Here is a 16,058-nt window from a genome sequence, read left to right on the forward strand (position 1 = left end):
CTCCTCTCTGTCGTTCTGTCTCTCTCCTTCTCTTGTCGTCTGTCTCTCTCCCCTCTCTGTAGTCTGTCTCTCTCCTCTCTGTCGTCTGTATCTCTCCTCTCTGTCGTCTGTCTCTCTCTGGTCTACTCTCTCCTCTCTGTCGTCTGGTCTCTCTCTATCCTTATATGGTCGTCTGTCTCTCTCCTACCTCTGTCGTCTGTCTCTCTACCTCTCTGTCGTCTGTATCTCTCCTCTCTGTAGTCTGTCTCTCTCTACTCTATGTCTGTCGTATCTCTCCTCTCTGTCGTCGTCTTCTATCTCCTCTCCTGTCGTCTGTATCTCTCTCTCCTCTCTGTCGTCTGTCTCTCTATTCCTCTCTGTGTCTGTTATCTCTCTCCCTCTCTGTCGTCTGTCTCTCTCTCCTTCTCTGTCGTCGTATCTCTCCCTCTCTGTAGTCTGTATCTATAATCTATGTCGTCTGTCTCTCTCTACTCTCTGTCGTCTGTATCTCTCTCTCCTCTCTGTCGTCTGTCTCTCTCTCCTCTCTGTCGTCTGTCTCTCTCCTCTCTGTCGTCTGTCTCCTCTCTGTCGTCTGTCTCTCTCCTCTCTGTCGTCTGTCTCTCTCTCTCCTCTCTGTCTCTCTCTCCTCTCTGTCGTCTGTCTCTCTCCTCTCTGTCGTCTGTCTCTCTCCTCTCTGTCTCTCTCTCCTCTCTGTCGTCTGTCTCTCTCTCCTCTCTGTCTCTGTCGTCTGTCTCTCTCCTCTCTGTCGTCTGTCTCTCTCTCCTCTCTGTCGTCTGTCTCTCTCTCCTCTCTGTCGTCTGTCTCTCTCCTCTCTGTCGTCTGTCTCTCTCTCCTCTCTGTCGTCTGTCTCTCTCTCCCTCTCTCGAACTTTCTCTCATCTACTGTTGAATCGCTAATTTTACCGCCTACGATCCACAGAATCGATTGGCTAAGCGAAGTCACGTGGGATGGCTTAACACGCATTCAATTGGCCAATGCGTTCTCGTGTCCACTAAATATCTACCGTAATGATCGCAATAGCTGCGCCGTCTAAATTTAACGTGAGATTTGGAAACGAAACATTCGGTATCGTCTGTAGCTCCGGGTCCGTATGGGACAGCTTCTGGGTCCGGATCCGGACCGCGGTCCGCCTGTTAGTGACCCCTGGTTTAGGCCATCGATCACGTCTTTTACAACCTTGTGACCCCCTCTACTCATGTCCTTTCTGTGACCCCTTGTCGTGTTTAGTATCTCTTCAATTCTTTCAAACTGAAGTTGCTCTGTTCTCCCACATCTCTGTTTTTTTTAAACTTCCTTCATGGTTTACAAATGTCGGTCATTTTGGAGAAGTGCACTTTAATCGTCACAGCTTCTCCACATGACAGCACACAGGCACATTTTGGAGGGGGGGCCTGTTTTTTAATCCTCAAATGGGCACTTTAATATGCGCTGTCTAGTTTTTATCAAAGTCAAAACTTCAAGCCTAAGTCCCTGGAAATAAGGTGACACTACCCCCAGACCACTTAAAAAAGGATTTGGAAGTATCTACTGTAGTTTGAGGACAGTCCTGGGCTCTTTCCCTGTGTGTTTGGCCTGTATACAGATTTAAACTCAACATTGACCCTTTTCTTCTCTCCTTCTATTTGTTCCACATGAGGATACAGGATCCAGCTGCCAAAACTACTACGCTAACACTCGTGGAAAATGTATGTATTGGATTTCACCAGGAAATGCTGCTGAAGAATGATTCTTTTTTAGTCATGCAAACTGAACACACACTTACACTTCCTCAGACCTGGTTTCACCCTCTCCTTTCCACCTTGTTCCATCCTGGAATAATAAAAAAAGTCAGAATGAACCTTCATGAGCTTTATTGTCAATTATCTTTATATTAAGACACACATTTCATCCACATTGTGTTGAAAATTCTGAATAAAAAATAATAATTAAAAAAGTCTGACAAAAATGCAAAAATCCAAAATGATGGAAAAAAAAGACTAAATAATAAAAATTATCTGGTGGATACACACCTCTATTGCAGGAACACACAAATATTCCCCAGTTTGTCAGTGTGACTGGAAGACTACTTTGCTGTTTGTTCATACCTGAGAGAGTTCAGTCTCCAATGTGGATCCTCCAGTCCAGCAGACAGCAGTTTCAATCCTGAGTCTCCTGGATGATTGTAGCTCAGGTCCAGTTCTCTCAGATAGGAGGGGTTGGAGCTCAGAGCTGAAGTGAGAGAAGCACAGCCTTCCTCTGTGATCAGACAACCTGACAACCTGTAGACACGCAGACACGCACACACACATACATAATATTGCATGTATTTAATCTATCCTTTACTTGTAATGAACCCTCCATATTGAAAGCATTTTGAAGTGATTTATGATTACTGCCCAGTTACATGTTTATAGATATAGTATATATAGTATAGATATACTATATATATCTGTTTTTAAAATGTCCATATGCAAAATCCCCTTTTTGGTCATTTATATGACTCTATTGTGCATGTAGACACACACGCATGTTTTTATTTTCTGCTTTTCTATAAACCAGTCCCTGAGTAGTCCATTCAAAGTTTGCACTAGAAATGACGTATTGTTGAATCTTAGGGACCAAATCCCTGCTCAGTCTCAGCCCAAACACCGCCCACGATATAAACACTTGCAGTCCAACACTGTTTTCCTGGCTGCAACAGAGCACAAAGCACAGACACTGCTCATCTTTTGGATTTTTGGACAAACTCTGAAGTCCATCCGCTCAGGATCTGAACTGTGGATTGATTTGTTTTTGAGGGAGCGGTCCAGTATACGTTTATGTATGTTTTGGGGAGGACCAGAACCGGTCGCTTTGGAGAGTTTCTGATCATGTATATTTTCAGACTGGCTGCTCACTATAGTCTACACAGCTTTTCAGTTTTGACAGGTCAGTTAATTTTTAATACCCAGTCATCCCAATATTTTAGGATAGTAGTGGGTAGCATTGCACTGATTGAAGACACAATAAATACTTGCAATGGAGATAAGTGAAAGTGGTGATTTGTATAGCAGCATAACAACAGGACAGACAGCAGACATCATAAGATCATACAAATACCTTTGAAGATCATATTGCAACATTTATTTCAGTCACAGTTACATCATTCACTTTTAAAATAGAAACTGAATCCTGACCTGAGAGTCTCCAGTCTACAATGTGGACTCTCCAGACCAGCAGATAGCAGCTTCACTCCTGAATCCTGCAGGTCATTGTTACTCAGGTCCAGTTCTCTGAGACAAGAAGACTGGCAGCAGAGGACTGAGGACAGAGCTTTGCAGCTTCTCTCTGACAGATTACAGCCACTGAGTCTGAAAGAAGGTTAGTGATAAGTGTAAGTAAGTAGACAGAGAACAGCAAATCTGTTAGTGCATCTCATGAGTAAAGTTGTTCAGTTAGCTGAAATGTACAGTGGCATGAAAAAGTATAAATATAATTTTATATTATCTTCATTTAAGTCAAGTTAGTTTTAACAAATATGTGTTTAAAATAATTACACAAAAATCTGATCTTTCATGTCTTTATTTATTCATTCTTTATTAAGAATAACCATAAAAACCTCAAAATAGTTGTTATCAGTCCACAGCATATAGCCAAATACATTTAGCTAATTCTAAGCCCACTGCAAAAAGTCTTGGTGTTTGGTTTGATAGTAAACTTAACTTCGAGCATCATGTCACAAAGCTTGTCCAGGCATGTTTTTATCATCTTAGAAATATCTCCAAAATACGTTCAATTCTTTCATTTCATGACACTGAAGTAATCTTACCTGCATTTATTTCCTCACACCTTGACTATTGCAACAGTCTGTACACCTGTCTCAGCCAGAAATCTATTAATCGGCTCCAGATTGTTCAGAACTCAGCTGCAAGACTCTTAACTAGAAAAAGAAAATACGATCACATCACTCCTGTCTTAGCTTCCTTACACTGGCTGCCAGTATGTTTTAGGATAGATTTTAAGATTGTATTGATAACTTTCAAAGCCCTACATGGTCATTTTGTTGTTCTGTTACCTTTTCCCCTGACCCTAGCTGGTCGCCTAACTTGAGCCTGGTTCTGCTGGAGGTTTCTTCCAAGGAGTCCTAGGGAGTTTTTCCTCTCCACTGTTGCCTAGTGCTGCTCAAGTTGTGTTGGGTTTCCTTTTTGATATTCTCTATTTGAAATTTTGGTTTTATATGTGAAGCACTTTGTAACTCATGTTTAGAATTAAATTTATAATTACTATCACAGTTTTTTTTTTACCATCACTATGAGGTTTTTATGGTTGTTCCCAATAAAGACATGAAGGATCAGAATTTCTTTTGTGTTAATACTTTAGTCACATTATATTTGTTAATACTCTTGGCTTAGATCAAGATCAAATCATGTTTTATGACAAATTAATGTAGAAAACCATGAAATTTCAAAAGGTTCATATACTTTTTCATGCCACTGTACATTTCAACTGAACAACCTCACTCATGAGATACACTAACAGATTTGCTGTTCTCTGTGTTCTTACAGTGTTTGATGTCATCTAAAAGCATCTGGATAATGTAGTGGCAACTACAAGGAGGAAAGACTTCCTTACACTAACCCTAACCCTAAGTCGTTTTGGTCTGATAAATGACTAAATGTTAATGTAAATCTATACTTACAGAGCTTTGTTGGAGGCTTTGACCACTGGCAGCAGCCTCAGAAGAGCCTCCTCTGAAGCAGAGAATTTCTTCAGGTCAAACACGTCCAGATCTTTTTCTGATGACAGTAAGATGAAGACCAGAGCTGACCACTGAGCAGGAGACAGTTGGTCTGTGGAGAGACTTCCTGATCTCAGGTACTGTTGGATCTCCTCCACTAGAGAACGATCGTTCAGTTCATTCAGACAGTGGAACAGGTTGATGCTTTTCTCTGCAGACAGATTCTCACTGAGCTTCTTCTTGATGTATTCAGTTGTTTCCTGATAGCTTTGTGAACTACTGTCTGTCCTTTTTAGCAGGTCCCTTAGATTCTCCTGGTTGTTCTGCAGTGAAAGACCCAAAAGGAAGCGGAGGAACAAATCTAAGTGTCCATTTGGACTCTGTAAAGCCTTTTCAATGGCAATCCTGTGAATCTTTGTTGTAGAGTTTCTCCTTAAAATCAGTCCCAGGTTTTGTTTTGACAATTGTGGTAAAGTCATCACATTTTTGTTCCTGTTAATTAGTGACCTTTCCACATAAACTGCAGCCAGAAACTCCTGAACACTCAGATGAACAAAGCTGAACATCTTGTCTTTCTCTTTCCTCTTCCCACGCTCTTCTTTAAAGATCTCTGTGAACACTCCTGAACACACGGAGGCTCCACTCACATCAATTCCGCTCTCTTTCAGATCTTTCTCATAGAAGATCAAGTTTCCTTTTTCCAGCTGCTGAAAAGCCAGTTTTGCTAATGACTTAATGTAGTGAATACAGTTTTCTGAGCCGTACTTCTCTTTTGTCCGGTCAACCTGAAACACCAGGAACTCTGTGTACATCTCAGTCAGGGTCTTGGGCAGCTCTCCTCCCTCTCTGGTTTTCAACACATCCTCCAGAACTGTAGCGCTGATCCAGCAGAAGACTGGGATGTGACACATGATGTGGAGGCTTCGTGATGTCTTGATGTGGGAGATGATTCTTCTGGCTTGCTCCTCATCTCTGAACCTCTTCCTGAAGTACTCCTCCTTCTGTGGGTCAGTGAACCCTCTGACCTCCGTCATGCTGTCGACAAACTTTCGAGGGATCTGATTGGCTGCTGCAGGTCGTGTGGTTATCCAGAGGCGAGCAGAGCGAAGCAGTTTTCCATTGATGAGCTTCCTCAGCAGCACATCTACTGTAGTCGACTGCGTTACATCAGTAGAACGAATGTCATCGACATCAAGGTCCAGACGAAGGCGACTCTCATCCAGTCCGTCAAAAACGAACAGAAGTTTGAATTTGCTCTTGTCATAGTTGGTGTTTCCTGACGACTGTAGAGCTGTAAAGATGTGGTTAAGAGCCTCCTCCTTGATGTCTACAGTTTCTGGGATACATTGATGGATGAGTTCTGCCAAACTAAACTTTAGTCCCTTCAGTAGATTCAGCTGACGGAAGCTGAAGGGGAAAATGAGATGAACATCTTGATTGGTTCTTTTTTCAGCCCAGTCCAACACAAACTTGCGGACAAGAAATGTTTTTCCGATTCCTGCGACTCCATTGGTCAGCACTGTTTTAATGGGTCGGTATTCTGCAGAGGGGTGTTTGAACATGTCCCTGGGTTTTACTGCTTTCTCTGGTTCTGTTGGTTTCTCTGTTTTCTCAATCTGTCGAACTTCATGCTGTGTGTTGATATGTACGTCAGCTCCAGCTGTGATGTACAGCTCTGTGTAGATATCAACCAGACGCTGTTTGTCCTCTCCCCATCCTTCTTGTGCACACATGAACAAATCCTGGAAGTTTGACTGAAGCATCTGTTGGTAATATGTGATGGGTTGTGGCTCTGGTACTGGAACCATCACACCTGTGTCTAATTAGAATTAAAAACATTTCAGGTTTATGTCTAGAAATGCCTTTATTATTACTAGAAGCAGTGGAGGATTCTCATTCAGTGAAGTTCTCTGAAAGTTGAGTCATGGCACCTGGACTTCTTGTTGGGTCGAAACGTTTCACTACTCATCAAGTAGCTTCTTCAGTCTGGTTAGAGTTGGTTAGAGACCACCTAAAGACTTACCAGGCTTGTCTGGTGTCAATGATAAAGAACATTATACCTTTCTAAATGTATTGTCTTGGCTAGAACAATAGATTAACATCTGGAGAACAGGGCAAATCTCATTAATAATTTATCTCTTAACATCTGGCAAGAGACTCAAAAAGTATGTAAGGCAGCGTGCACTGGTAGCTTAAAGCTTGGTGCACATACCATGTAAATGCAACATTTCCAGTTTGAGGTCAAAGTTTTACAATTGTGGGCGAAAAGTCCCATTTAGAACAGTGTGGCACTGTCCGTACATTAGCTTAGCCAAAGACTAACAAGGACTGAGTGGCGTAACCTATTTATGGAAGGATGATTCTGATTTTCATGGGGGCTTATTCTCAGTATAATGAAGCTCAACTAATAAAGTATATAACTTTAAATGTAAACCTTTGTGACTAGATTTAACAGAATCCACACTGTACAGATGTCAACCACATCAAGCATCCACTCACATTTCAAACTATCCATCAGAGCACAGTGTGGATTAATGGGAACCAGAGGAAGTTGCAGAAAAAACTAGAGGTTCACTGCAGCCACAACTGCGAAATTCACAATGGAGCAAAGATACAGGGCCAGTTGAAGCTGGTGCATCACTAACTGGAAAGGTTGGTGAAGAATGAAAAACCAGGTGTTAGGTCTCAGCAGATTATCAAAGAAAACCCCTCTCTGTTGTTGTCTTCCAAACACATCAGAGAATCCAGCAGCTTTACCTTCAGTGTGAGATGGAGGAGCATCAGTTTGAGAGGAAGAAGGTCCTCTGTCCCATGAAATCTCCCCGACATCACTGAAACCCACTGACAGAGAAATTAAGTCTGTTATATTCTCCATTAATTACTTTTTTTTTATCACTGTATTAGTTACGGTTACATTGATCAGGGTTTATCATGTGTTACTCTCATCATCTGCATGTTAGATTGAAATGTGTTTAGACGCTGAGAAATGTGTGTGAGGAAACTGAAAGTAAAGTTTACTTTTCTAAAACCCATTTTTTCTACATTTACATACACAGGAGCATGTTTTGATCATTAAACAGTTTATAAAATTCATTTGGCTGAACACAGAGATCCAGGTGCTTTGAAGGTAGAGGATATGTGACTGCAAATGTACTGGTTCAGGTGTCTGGTTCCCTGATTCAGGACAGCCTCATTTGTGTTTCTATTACATAAAAACGTGTCACATTTACAGAGCATGCAAAAAGTTTTCACAGCGCAACTTTTTCCACATTTTGTTATGTTAAAGACTTATTTCAAGATGGATTAAATCCATTATTTTTCAAAAATACCTCATACTGTCAAAGTGAAAGAAGTGTGTTCAGGATCAAGTCTGGACTTAGGGTGCTTAGGGTCGTTGTCCTGTTGATGGATGAACCTTCGCCCCAGCCTGAGGTCTCTGGAACAGGTTTTCATCAAGGATGTCTCTGTACATTACTGCATTCATCTTTCCTTCGTTCCAGACTAGTCTCCCAGTTCCTGTCTCTGAAAAACATCCCCACAGCATGATGCTGCCTTCACCATGCTTCACTGTAGGGTTGGTATTGGTCAGGTGCTGAGCGGTGCCTGGTTTCCTCCAGACACAATGTTCAATGATTGAACAAAGAGTTCAACCTCAACCCCAGCTCTGTGCCTTGATACAATCCTGTCTCTGGGGTCTACAGACAATTCCTTGACTTCATGGTTTGGTTTGTGCTCTGACAGGCACTGTTAACTGTGGGACCAGATAGGTGGATCTCTTTCCAAATCCAAGTCCAAGTCCAATCAAATTAATTTCCCACAGGTGGACTTTAGTCAAGTTGTAGAAACATCTCAAGGACGATCAGTGGAAACAGGATGAACCAGAGCTCAGTTTTAAGAGTCATAGCAAAGACTGTGAGACACTTATGTACATGTGATTTTTATTGTTAATAAATTAGCAAAGATTTCAAACAAACGTCTTTCACTTTATCGTTATGGGATATTGTTTGGAGATCTTTGATAAAAATAATGAATTTAATCCATGTGGAAAAAGTCAAGTGCTGTGAAAATGTTCTGGATGAACTGTACATGCTGTTTTTCAGAAAATTCAGCTTGATTTTCTTAAATCCAGTCTTTGTGTTTCAACACTGTTCAGGTGTTTCTGTGACTGACCTCCTGGTCCTGAGCTGCTCTCAGACAAACTCTGCACCAGATCATTCCTGTTGATCTTCTCTAAAACATTCCTGGTCACCTCCACAGCTCCAGAAGGTCTGTATGTCTGCACCATCACATCCACTGTGTCCCAGAGGTTTGTCGTCTGCAGTCGGCCCTTTTTGATGGCTGGGAAGTTCTGCAGACTGTCAGGCTGCTGCAGGAACCACTTGAATTTATTGAATTCCTCATCTCTTAAATCCTCCAGAATGTTTAACAGGTGCTCTGGTGTCATGGTTGAGCAGTGAAATTCCAGATTAGCCTTTAATGTACTTTTTTTAATATCTCCAAATAAAGTTCCTGATGATCAGTATTCTTCAGTTTGACTCTCCCAATCAGGTCTCGATCCTGTCAGAGGGCAGAACTCAACAAGAGACAACTAAGAGAAGTAAAAGTAGAGGAACATTGCTGTTCTACAAAACAGAAAAGAACCAATTTGTCAGGAAAGTCTGGACGTTCGGATTCCGCTGCTGACATCTGTTTGACCTGATGAACTTCAGAGGAATTTAACATATTAAGAGGCAATGCTGTCGTCTTTTTGTCTGGATTTTTGAGCAACCCATTACAACATAGGATTTGGACATTTGATCTTTGCTTTCAGTTAACATCAACTTCTAAAATCTGATGAAAGATCTGCAAAGAACTGATGAAGGCTGTGCCAGCGGTGTGAACATCATGCTGTTGTAAGTCTTGTTTCTGTCTGTTCAGCTACAGCTCTGAGCCTAGATTAAGTTATGGGTCAAACTGAACCTGTGTAGACTCAATTCTAAAAAACACCAACACATTCTTTGTTCATAGGACAACTGTCAGTGGCAGGAACAAAAAAATAAAGAAAAACCACAGGTTTGTTGGTTTCAGGTGAAGGAGCCACTCGCTAAAACATTCAGCAGTTAGTAATGTCAAAGAGGAATAGATCTAACACTCACACACAAGCAGCAGCTGTCTTCTCCATCTCTGAAGTCTTGATGGTTGTTGGTTCTCCTGCAGACGGAGAACTGAACCTGTGGATCTTTGTGAGACAACGAGCAGAAGGAAAAGCTCAGAATAAGAACCTGACATATTCACTTAACAAAAAGACAAAGATACAGGAAATGTTTTTCCCAGTTCCTCAAGCAAAAGCAGAAGAAGACAGTTACATACAGAGCAATACGTCGTGTCACTTCTCTCAAACGATGCTGTAGTCGACTGTGTGATGATATTTCACAGAAAAGATTTGAAAGAGACCAACTTCACTGTACTTTTGATTTGTAGTTTGATGCTGAACACACTGAAACAAGGTTGGGACAGAGTCGTGTTTAACTGAGACAGAAATAATAATAATAATGATGAAATACTGAAGAATGAAAAGACCTTTCAGTAAAACACATTGGCCTTAATCACTTTATGTCAATGTGAAAACGACATGTCACTGACTCATTAGATGTTTCTTGTGACACGTCGTCCTCATCAGTAGAGTCGTTTTTAACAGACAGGACTCATTTAGACGTAGGAACCTTTACAAACACAGAGAGACGTCCTTAAAACATGTAATGCACAGTCTGTGCACTTTCTGACGGTTTGGTACCAGCATAATCAGCTGGAGATAAACGTCTTTCACAGTTTCTGGTCACTTTAAGTCACGACACCTGGACCTGACTCGCTGTTTTCTGTTCAACCTGTTTATAGATTTACTCCCGTGTCATTAGTACAGTAATGAAGTGAAGTATTTGAATAAACCTGTGTTTTGAATGCTGCTCCTATTGTAACTGTGCTCACCTGTGAAACACCACACACCTGTCCACAGGCCTGTCGTGTCTCTACGTGGATTTTACTCACTTCCTACTTTAAATTGTTCTCTAACTGTAGATGTGGAAGCTGACTGCTCTGTTTTCACCAAAGCTGCTGATTAATTAATGTTTCTTGTATCTAGAAGCTAAAAGTTGTTTTTAATTCACGTTTCCTGTTTAAAACGAACTGAGCACCACGTGACGCCGTGAGGGTCACGTGATGTGCCGGTCAGCTGACTGCCGTCTTCCGGGTTCTCGCTCGGTGTTTACTCCCCGTCGGCTCCTTTTTCTCTTTTCTCCGCTTTAAATCAGGTAAAGTCTTTATTTGAACGTGTTCGTGTTGAACTAACCGCTGCTCTCGGACTCTTTCTGCCGAATCACTTGAATGTTCTGAGACACATTTTATGAATTCACAGCAGGAAGCAGAGATTTGATCGTAAGTTTCTGTCTTTGTTTGACTCTCAGTTCATCACGTGAGTTTTTCCACATATGACTCAAAAAATGACGTGTTGCGACTTTTACACGTCATCAAACGTCATCAAATCAAAGTGAACAATTAGTTTAGACGTGAGGGTTTGTCTCAAAGGATTAAAGAGGTTTATAAAGAGCCGAGTGATTCAGAACAGAAAGACATGTTGATTATAAAAGAAACTCCAGCACACGGAGTCAAAAAAGAACCACTTTGAGTCTTTACCCCTTCACAGGGTGAGAGGAAGTCCTCTTTAAAGTGTTTTACAAAGATTTGCTATGAACAATAACTTAATAAGTGCAGATATCCTACGTGTGAACAGCGAGAGCAGCCTTCAGTTTCCACTGCTCTTTATTTGCAGCAGATTCAGGTTTTCTGATCTTTTGTTTTACTTTTACTGACATCTGGAAGTTGAGTCCTGGTGTCTGGACTTCATTTGTTCAGTCGAAACGTTTCACTACTCATCAAGTAGCTTCTTCAATCTGAAGATAGTTGGTTAGAGACGCTAATTAATGCTCCAGGTTTGGTTTCTCTCCACCCCTGGACTGAATTTGATACCAGTGTCCACTTAGACTCAAAGATGTGTCAGTGAAGGCCTCTTGTTCTTCAGTAGGTGGGGTGGGGTCCTCACCAACAGCTCTGCTGGTTCTTTACAGTCGGTGCCGTGTGGAGCAGCCATGAATGCTTCGGACAGCGATGAGGACTTCTACGATGAGAGGACGGCATTGGTCCCATCAGAGAATCCAGCTGTTCCGTCCTACAGGCCAGATCCTGACACCACCCTCGCCAACAACACACCAACCAAAAAGGTTAACGATTTTATTGATTACATCTCAGCAGCTCACGTTATTGTCCTCGATGGTCATAGTGGAAAATGTTCAGTTGTATTTTAACATCGCCCTTTGTTGGTGCAGGTTGGGGGGGGCAGGAGGCCGGGTCCGGTTCACACGGACGGCGCCAGCTCGGACCAGGAGGTGGACGCAGACGAGGAGGAGCTGACTCTGAAGTACGGAGCCAAGCACGTCATCATGCTGTTCATCCCCGTCACCCTCTGCATGGTGGTGGTGGTGGCCACCATCAAGTCGGTCAGCTTCTACACCGAGAAGACCAACCAGCAGCTGTAGGTTCCACAGTGCAGCCCGTCTCCCCAGCGACTCCCCCGCAGCGGCTAACCTCCATGTTTATCTGTGCAGGATCTACACGCCGTTCACAGAGAACACGTCGTCTGTCGGACGCCGGCTCCTCAACTCTGTCCTCAACACCATCATCATGATCAGCGTCATCGTGGTCATGACCATCTTCCTGGTCGTCCTCTACAAATACCGCTGCTACAAGGTGATGACCACAGCTCATTTAGCGGATTCTTGTGTCTTTGTGTTTGGATAGATTTGTTTGTAGATGTTTTGGCAGCGCGGCGTCTTTCATCAAGTCTCATCCCCTTTTTTATTTCAAGTACATATACAAATCCTTGTTTTCACAACTTGAAGCTGAGTCACAAACTCCACTGTAATGACTGTTGGATCAGACCGACTTTGTTTTAGACAGAGTAGAAATGTACAGATTTGTCTCCTGAGCAGCTCTGATCTACATCTAATGTGTTTGTGTTCAGTTCATCCACGGCTGGCTCATCCTGTCCTCCCTCATGCTGCTCTTCTGGTTCAGCTTCATGTACCTGGGGTGAGTCCTGCCCTCCCTGTTTTGGTTTATAGAATTGGTTTATTTCTGCTGCATGTTCAACTCAAACACAGTTGAGGGTTCAGAGTCAGAGCTTGTGCACATTAAGGAAACCTGCCAACAGTTCACGTGGTCCTCTGCTGTGTCTCAGTGAAGTGTTTAAGACGTACAACCTGGCGGTGGACTATGTGACGGTGGCGATGATCATCTGGAACTTCGGGGCGGTGGGGATGGTCTGTATTCACTGGAGGGGCCCCCTTCAGTTGCAGCAGGCCTACCTGATCCTCATCAGTGCCCTCATGGCCCTGGTCTTCATCAAATACCTGCCTGAGTGGTCGGCCTGGGTCATCTTAGGAGCCATTTCAGTCTACGGTGAGTCCAGGACTGAGAGAGATTTTTGTCTGCTAAACACAAAGAAAACAAACTTACTAAGATATAAAAACGGATTTTCATTGTAAAATGTGTAAAAGCATCGAAACCCCCAGCTGCCGTACGATCCGTGTCTTAGTGTCATTCTTTTCTCTGCTATCAGTTCAGCTGGCCTCAGCGGTTTAGCTTCCACTGTCATCGACGGCCTGCAGCTTCAAACTGTTATTTAGGACAAGAAAACACGCTATATTATCTGCTGATATTCATTCTCATTCTTCATTGGTATAGCTTGGTTTCTCAGTGTCCTCCATCCACTGTTAGAATAGAGAACAAACTGTAGTTTACAGAAAGGAAACGCCACTGAAAACTGAATCTTTTCCAGATGTGCCACAGGTTTATCACACATCAGCTGCTCATATTTTAACATGTTTGTTCATGCCCTGTCCTGTTTCTGCCTTCCCATCATGCCTTGCTCACTCTGTTTGTGTTGTTGCAGACCTGGTGGCCGTCCTGTCTCCTAAAGGTCCTCTCCGGATGTTGGTGGAGACGGCTCAGGAACGCAACGAGCCCATCTTTCCGGCCCTCATCTACTCCTGTGAGTCCATCGATGAAGTTCATCCATGAAGTTCATCTCACCAAACAATGAAGTTGTATTTATTTATTTTGTGTGTGTTCAGCTGCCATGGTGTGGACGGTGGGGATGGCGAGTCCGGCAGACAGCCAGCGCTCTGGAAACGAAACAGGTCACAGGAATTAAAAACTTACTCTGAAATTCAATTTGTGAAATAAAAAAAATAAAAATCTAATCTAATTATGTGCATGTAGTAAAATGATATTTCTAGTAAAGCTGTAGAAATGAATTTAGTTTGTTGTTGTAATGCTGTTGCTCTTCCACTTTTATCTTTTTTAGATGAGGAGGCAGAGCATAGAGGTGGGAGAGCGGAGGCCGAGGGCCGACCGCCACGGTCGTTTCCAGAGGAGGAGCTGGAGGAAGACAGTGAGTTTATTAACATGTTCCTGACGCATCTGTCTGCTACACGTTTACATCTCTGTAAGAGATGACACGTCGTGTGTTTGCAGGAGGAGTGAAGCTCGGCCTCGGTGATTTCATCTTCTACAGTGTCCTGGTTGGAAAAGCTGCAGCGACCGGCGGCGACTGGAACACAACGCTCGCCTGCTTTGTCGCCATTCTCATCGTAAGTCTTGGTTTTATACAGCACGTTGTCACAGTTCACCTGTGTGAACACAGCCCTCGGATTCTCTGAAATGCATGTTATACAACCATTACCTTTCTGAAGCTCACCTGTGCCTCACCTGTCTCAGGGTCTGTGCCTGACACTGCTGCTGTTGGCCATCTTTAAGAAAGCTCTACCGGCGCTGCCCATCTCCATCACCTTCGGCCTCGTCTTTTACTTCTCTACAGACTTCCTGGTTCAGCCCTTCATGGACAACCTGGCTGCTCATCAGTTCTACATCTGAGGCAGAGCCCCACCCACCTTCCTCTTGGTTAATTATCTTCCTCTTTCAACCCGTTTTATTATTATTCCTTTCTCGTTGTCATTCTCATCCTCCTACAGTCCACTGCTGTAAGTCAATGTAACGCACAAAGACTACGTCCTGCACTGTTTCTGTTTTTGTCTGAGTCTGGGGAACCTAACGTGTTAACCCGACCACAGGAGGTAGCTGAGGGGGGTGTTACCTGTTCCTGCTCAGGTGTGTTTCTGAATAACAATCGGGAACAAAGGTCTCATGCTGACTAAACATCCTGTAGCTCACCATTTCAGTCGGTCAAACGAACACATCACAAACTTTTTTGTTGTAATCCTCATGAGTTTCTGTTGGGAGGGAATTTTAGGTTGTCGTTCACTTTTCCAGTCAGACAGTGAAACGTTAAAATGTCGTCAGCAGAACAATTAGGTCAGAAAAGTTAACACTGTTAAGTAGCTGAATTGAAAGTTTTACAGTGTTTTATGATGAATTCTTCCATAAACACAGTTCAGAACACCCACATTCAGTTCTCACAGAAATGTAAACTCTTATTTTAATAAAATCTAAAAGTAGTGGGGGAGTGCTAAAAGGTTAAAGAAGGTTTAATCAAGCTCAACTTAGACCAGATTTAAATTTTAATAAGCACCATCACTCCTGCACGGAGGAAACAAAAAATTTAATCAAAATAGAAAAAAAAATTCATTAAAGATCAACAGCGAAGGGCCGATTCTTCAAGAAGAGTTAAAAAAGAGCTGCAAAGGTGTAAAACTATTTTACTAATGGATTTATTTAATGTACTTTACATTTCTGGTTTTGATGCAATTCTTTGTCATGTGTGACAGTAGATTAACTTTGGGTTGTTGAACGAATAGAACAAACGTATTTATTTGTCGTTTGAGATGCTGAACAGGGATTTTTACTACTTGCAGACATTTTTAAAAGTCCGAATAATCAGCAGACGAGTCGTTAGCTGCGGCCCGGAGTTCACACAAAGTATCAGCTTAGTCCTTCAGGACGTCACTTCCTCAGCTTTATTACCAACACTAGCCCACTGCCCGTGGGGGGTGGGATGGGGAGGTCTTTATATATTTTCTGGTTCAGGTGAAGTATTTGATTTTGTAACTGACATGTTTTGAGATGAGATTTTATGTCGTGTTGTGCAATAAAGTCTAACTGTTAAACCTCTGTAATAAGAAATATAAATGATTCTACTGACGTTTGATTTTAGTTTTTTTCCGTTCGTTTTCAGAGGTTTCAGTCTGTTCAGGCTTTTACTGTAACTACCTAAAAAGACAGATGTCTGCTGGTTGAAGGTGTTTTCACACTAACCTCAAATCAACCACCAGGGGATGAAACAGAAAGTTTTTTTCTGTATATATGTTACAGA

General features: G+C 42.4%; 2 protein-coding genes across 8 annotated transcripts in view; one reads left to right on the forward strand and one right to left on the reverse strand.

Annotated features, from left to right (window-relative positions):
* LOC113161600 (NACHT, LRR and PYD domains-containing protein 3-like) overlaps window positions 1-10,823 on the reverse strand; it is a 21,741-nt gene extending 10,918 nt beyond the window's left edge. Inside the window, exons 1-8 of one of the 6 annotated variants that reach the window (XM_026359290.1) lie at window positions 10,661-10,823; window positions 9,832-9,914; window positions 8,867-9,253; window positions 7,454-7,537; window positions 4,658-6,515; window positions 3,156-3,329; window positions 2,085-2,258; window positions 1,763-1,809 (exon numbers count right to left, since the gene is read on the reverse strand). In XM_026359290.1, coding sequence (XP_026215075.1) covers window positions 1,763-1,809; window positions 2,085-2,258; window positions 3,156-3,329; window positions 4,658-6,515; window positions 7,454-7,537; window positions 8,867-9,140 — 2,611 coding nt within the window. In that variant the 5' untranslated portion in view covers window positions 9,141-9,253; window positions 9,832-9,914; window positions 10,661-10,823. Of the gene's footprint in view, window positions 1-1,762; window positions 1,810-2,084; window positions 2,259-3,155; window positions 3,330-4,657; window positions 6,516-7,195; window positions 7,294-7,453; window positions 7,538-8,866; window positions 10,007-10,045; window positions 10,173-10,318; window positions 10,600-10,660 lie in introns of those variants that run through there. The other 5 variants (XM_026359288.1, XM_026359289.1, XM_026359293.1 and 2 more) reach the window with 5 other exon arrangements.
* A 65-nt stretch (window positions 10,824-10,888) lies between these two features.
* psen2 (presenilin 2) lies at window positions 10,889-15,886 on the forward strand. 2 transcript variants are annotated; one of them, XM_026359360.1, is made up of 11 exons: window positions 10,889-10,983; window positions 11,797-11,949; window positions 12,055-12,260; window positions 12,334-12,475; window positions 12,750-12,817; window positions 12,966-13,186; window positions 13,680-13,778; window positions 13,861-13,926; window positions 14,094-14,180; window positions 14,264-14,379; window positions 14,507-15,886. In XM_026359360.1, the coding sequence occupies exons 2-11, from the start codon at window positions 11,818-11,820 to the stop codon at window positions 14,660-14,662; spliced, it is 1,293 nt and encodes a 430-aa protein (XP_026215145.1). In that variant the 5' UTR covers window positions 10,889-10,983; window positions 11,797-11,817; the 3' UTR covers window positions 14,663-15,886. The 2 variants fall into 2 exon arrangements, with proteins under 2 accessions (XP_026215145.1, XP_026215146.1); XM_026359361.1 differs by having other exon boundaries at window positions 10,983-11,107.
* The last annotated feature ends 172 nt before the right edge of the window (window positions 15,887-16,058 follow it).

Source organism: Anabas testudineus, chromosome 1 (genome assembly GCF_900324465.2).
Source record: "Anabas testudineus chromosome 1, fAnaTes1.2, whole genome shotgun sequence".
Lineage (NCBI taxonomy): Eukaryota > Metazoa > Chordata > Actinopteri > Anabantiformes > Anabantidae > Anabas > Anabas testudineus.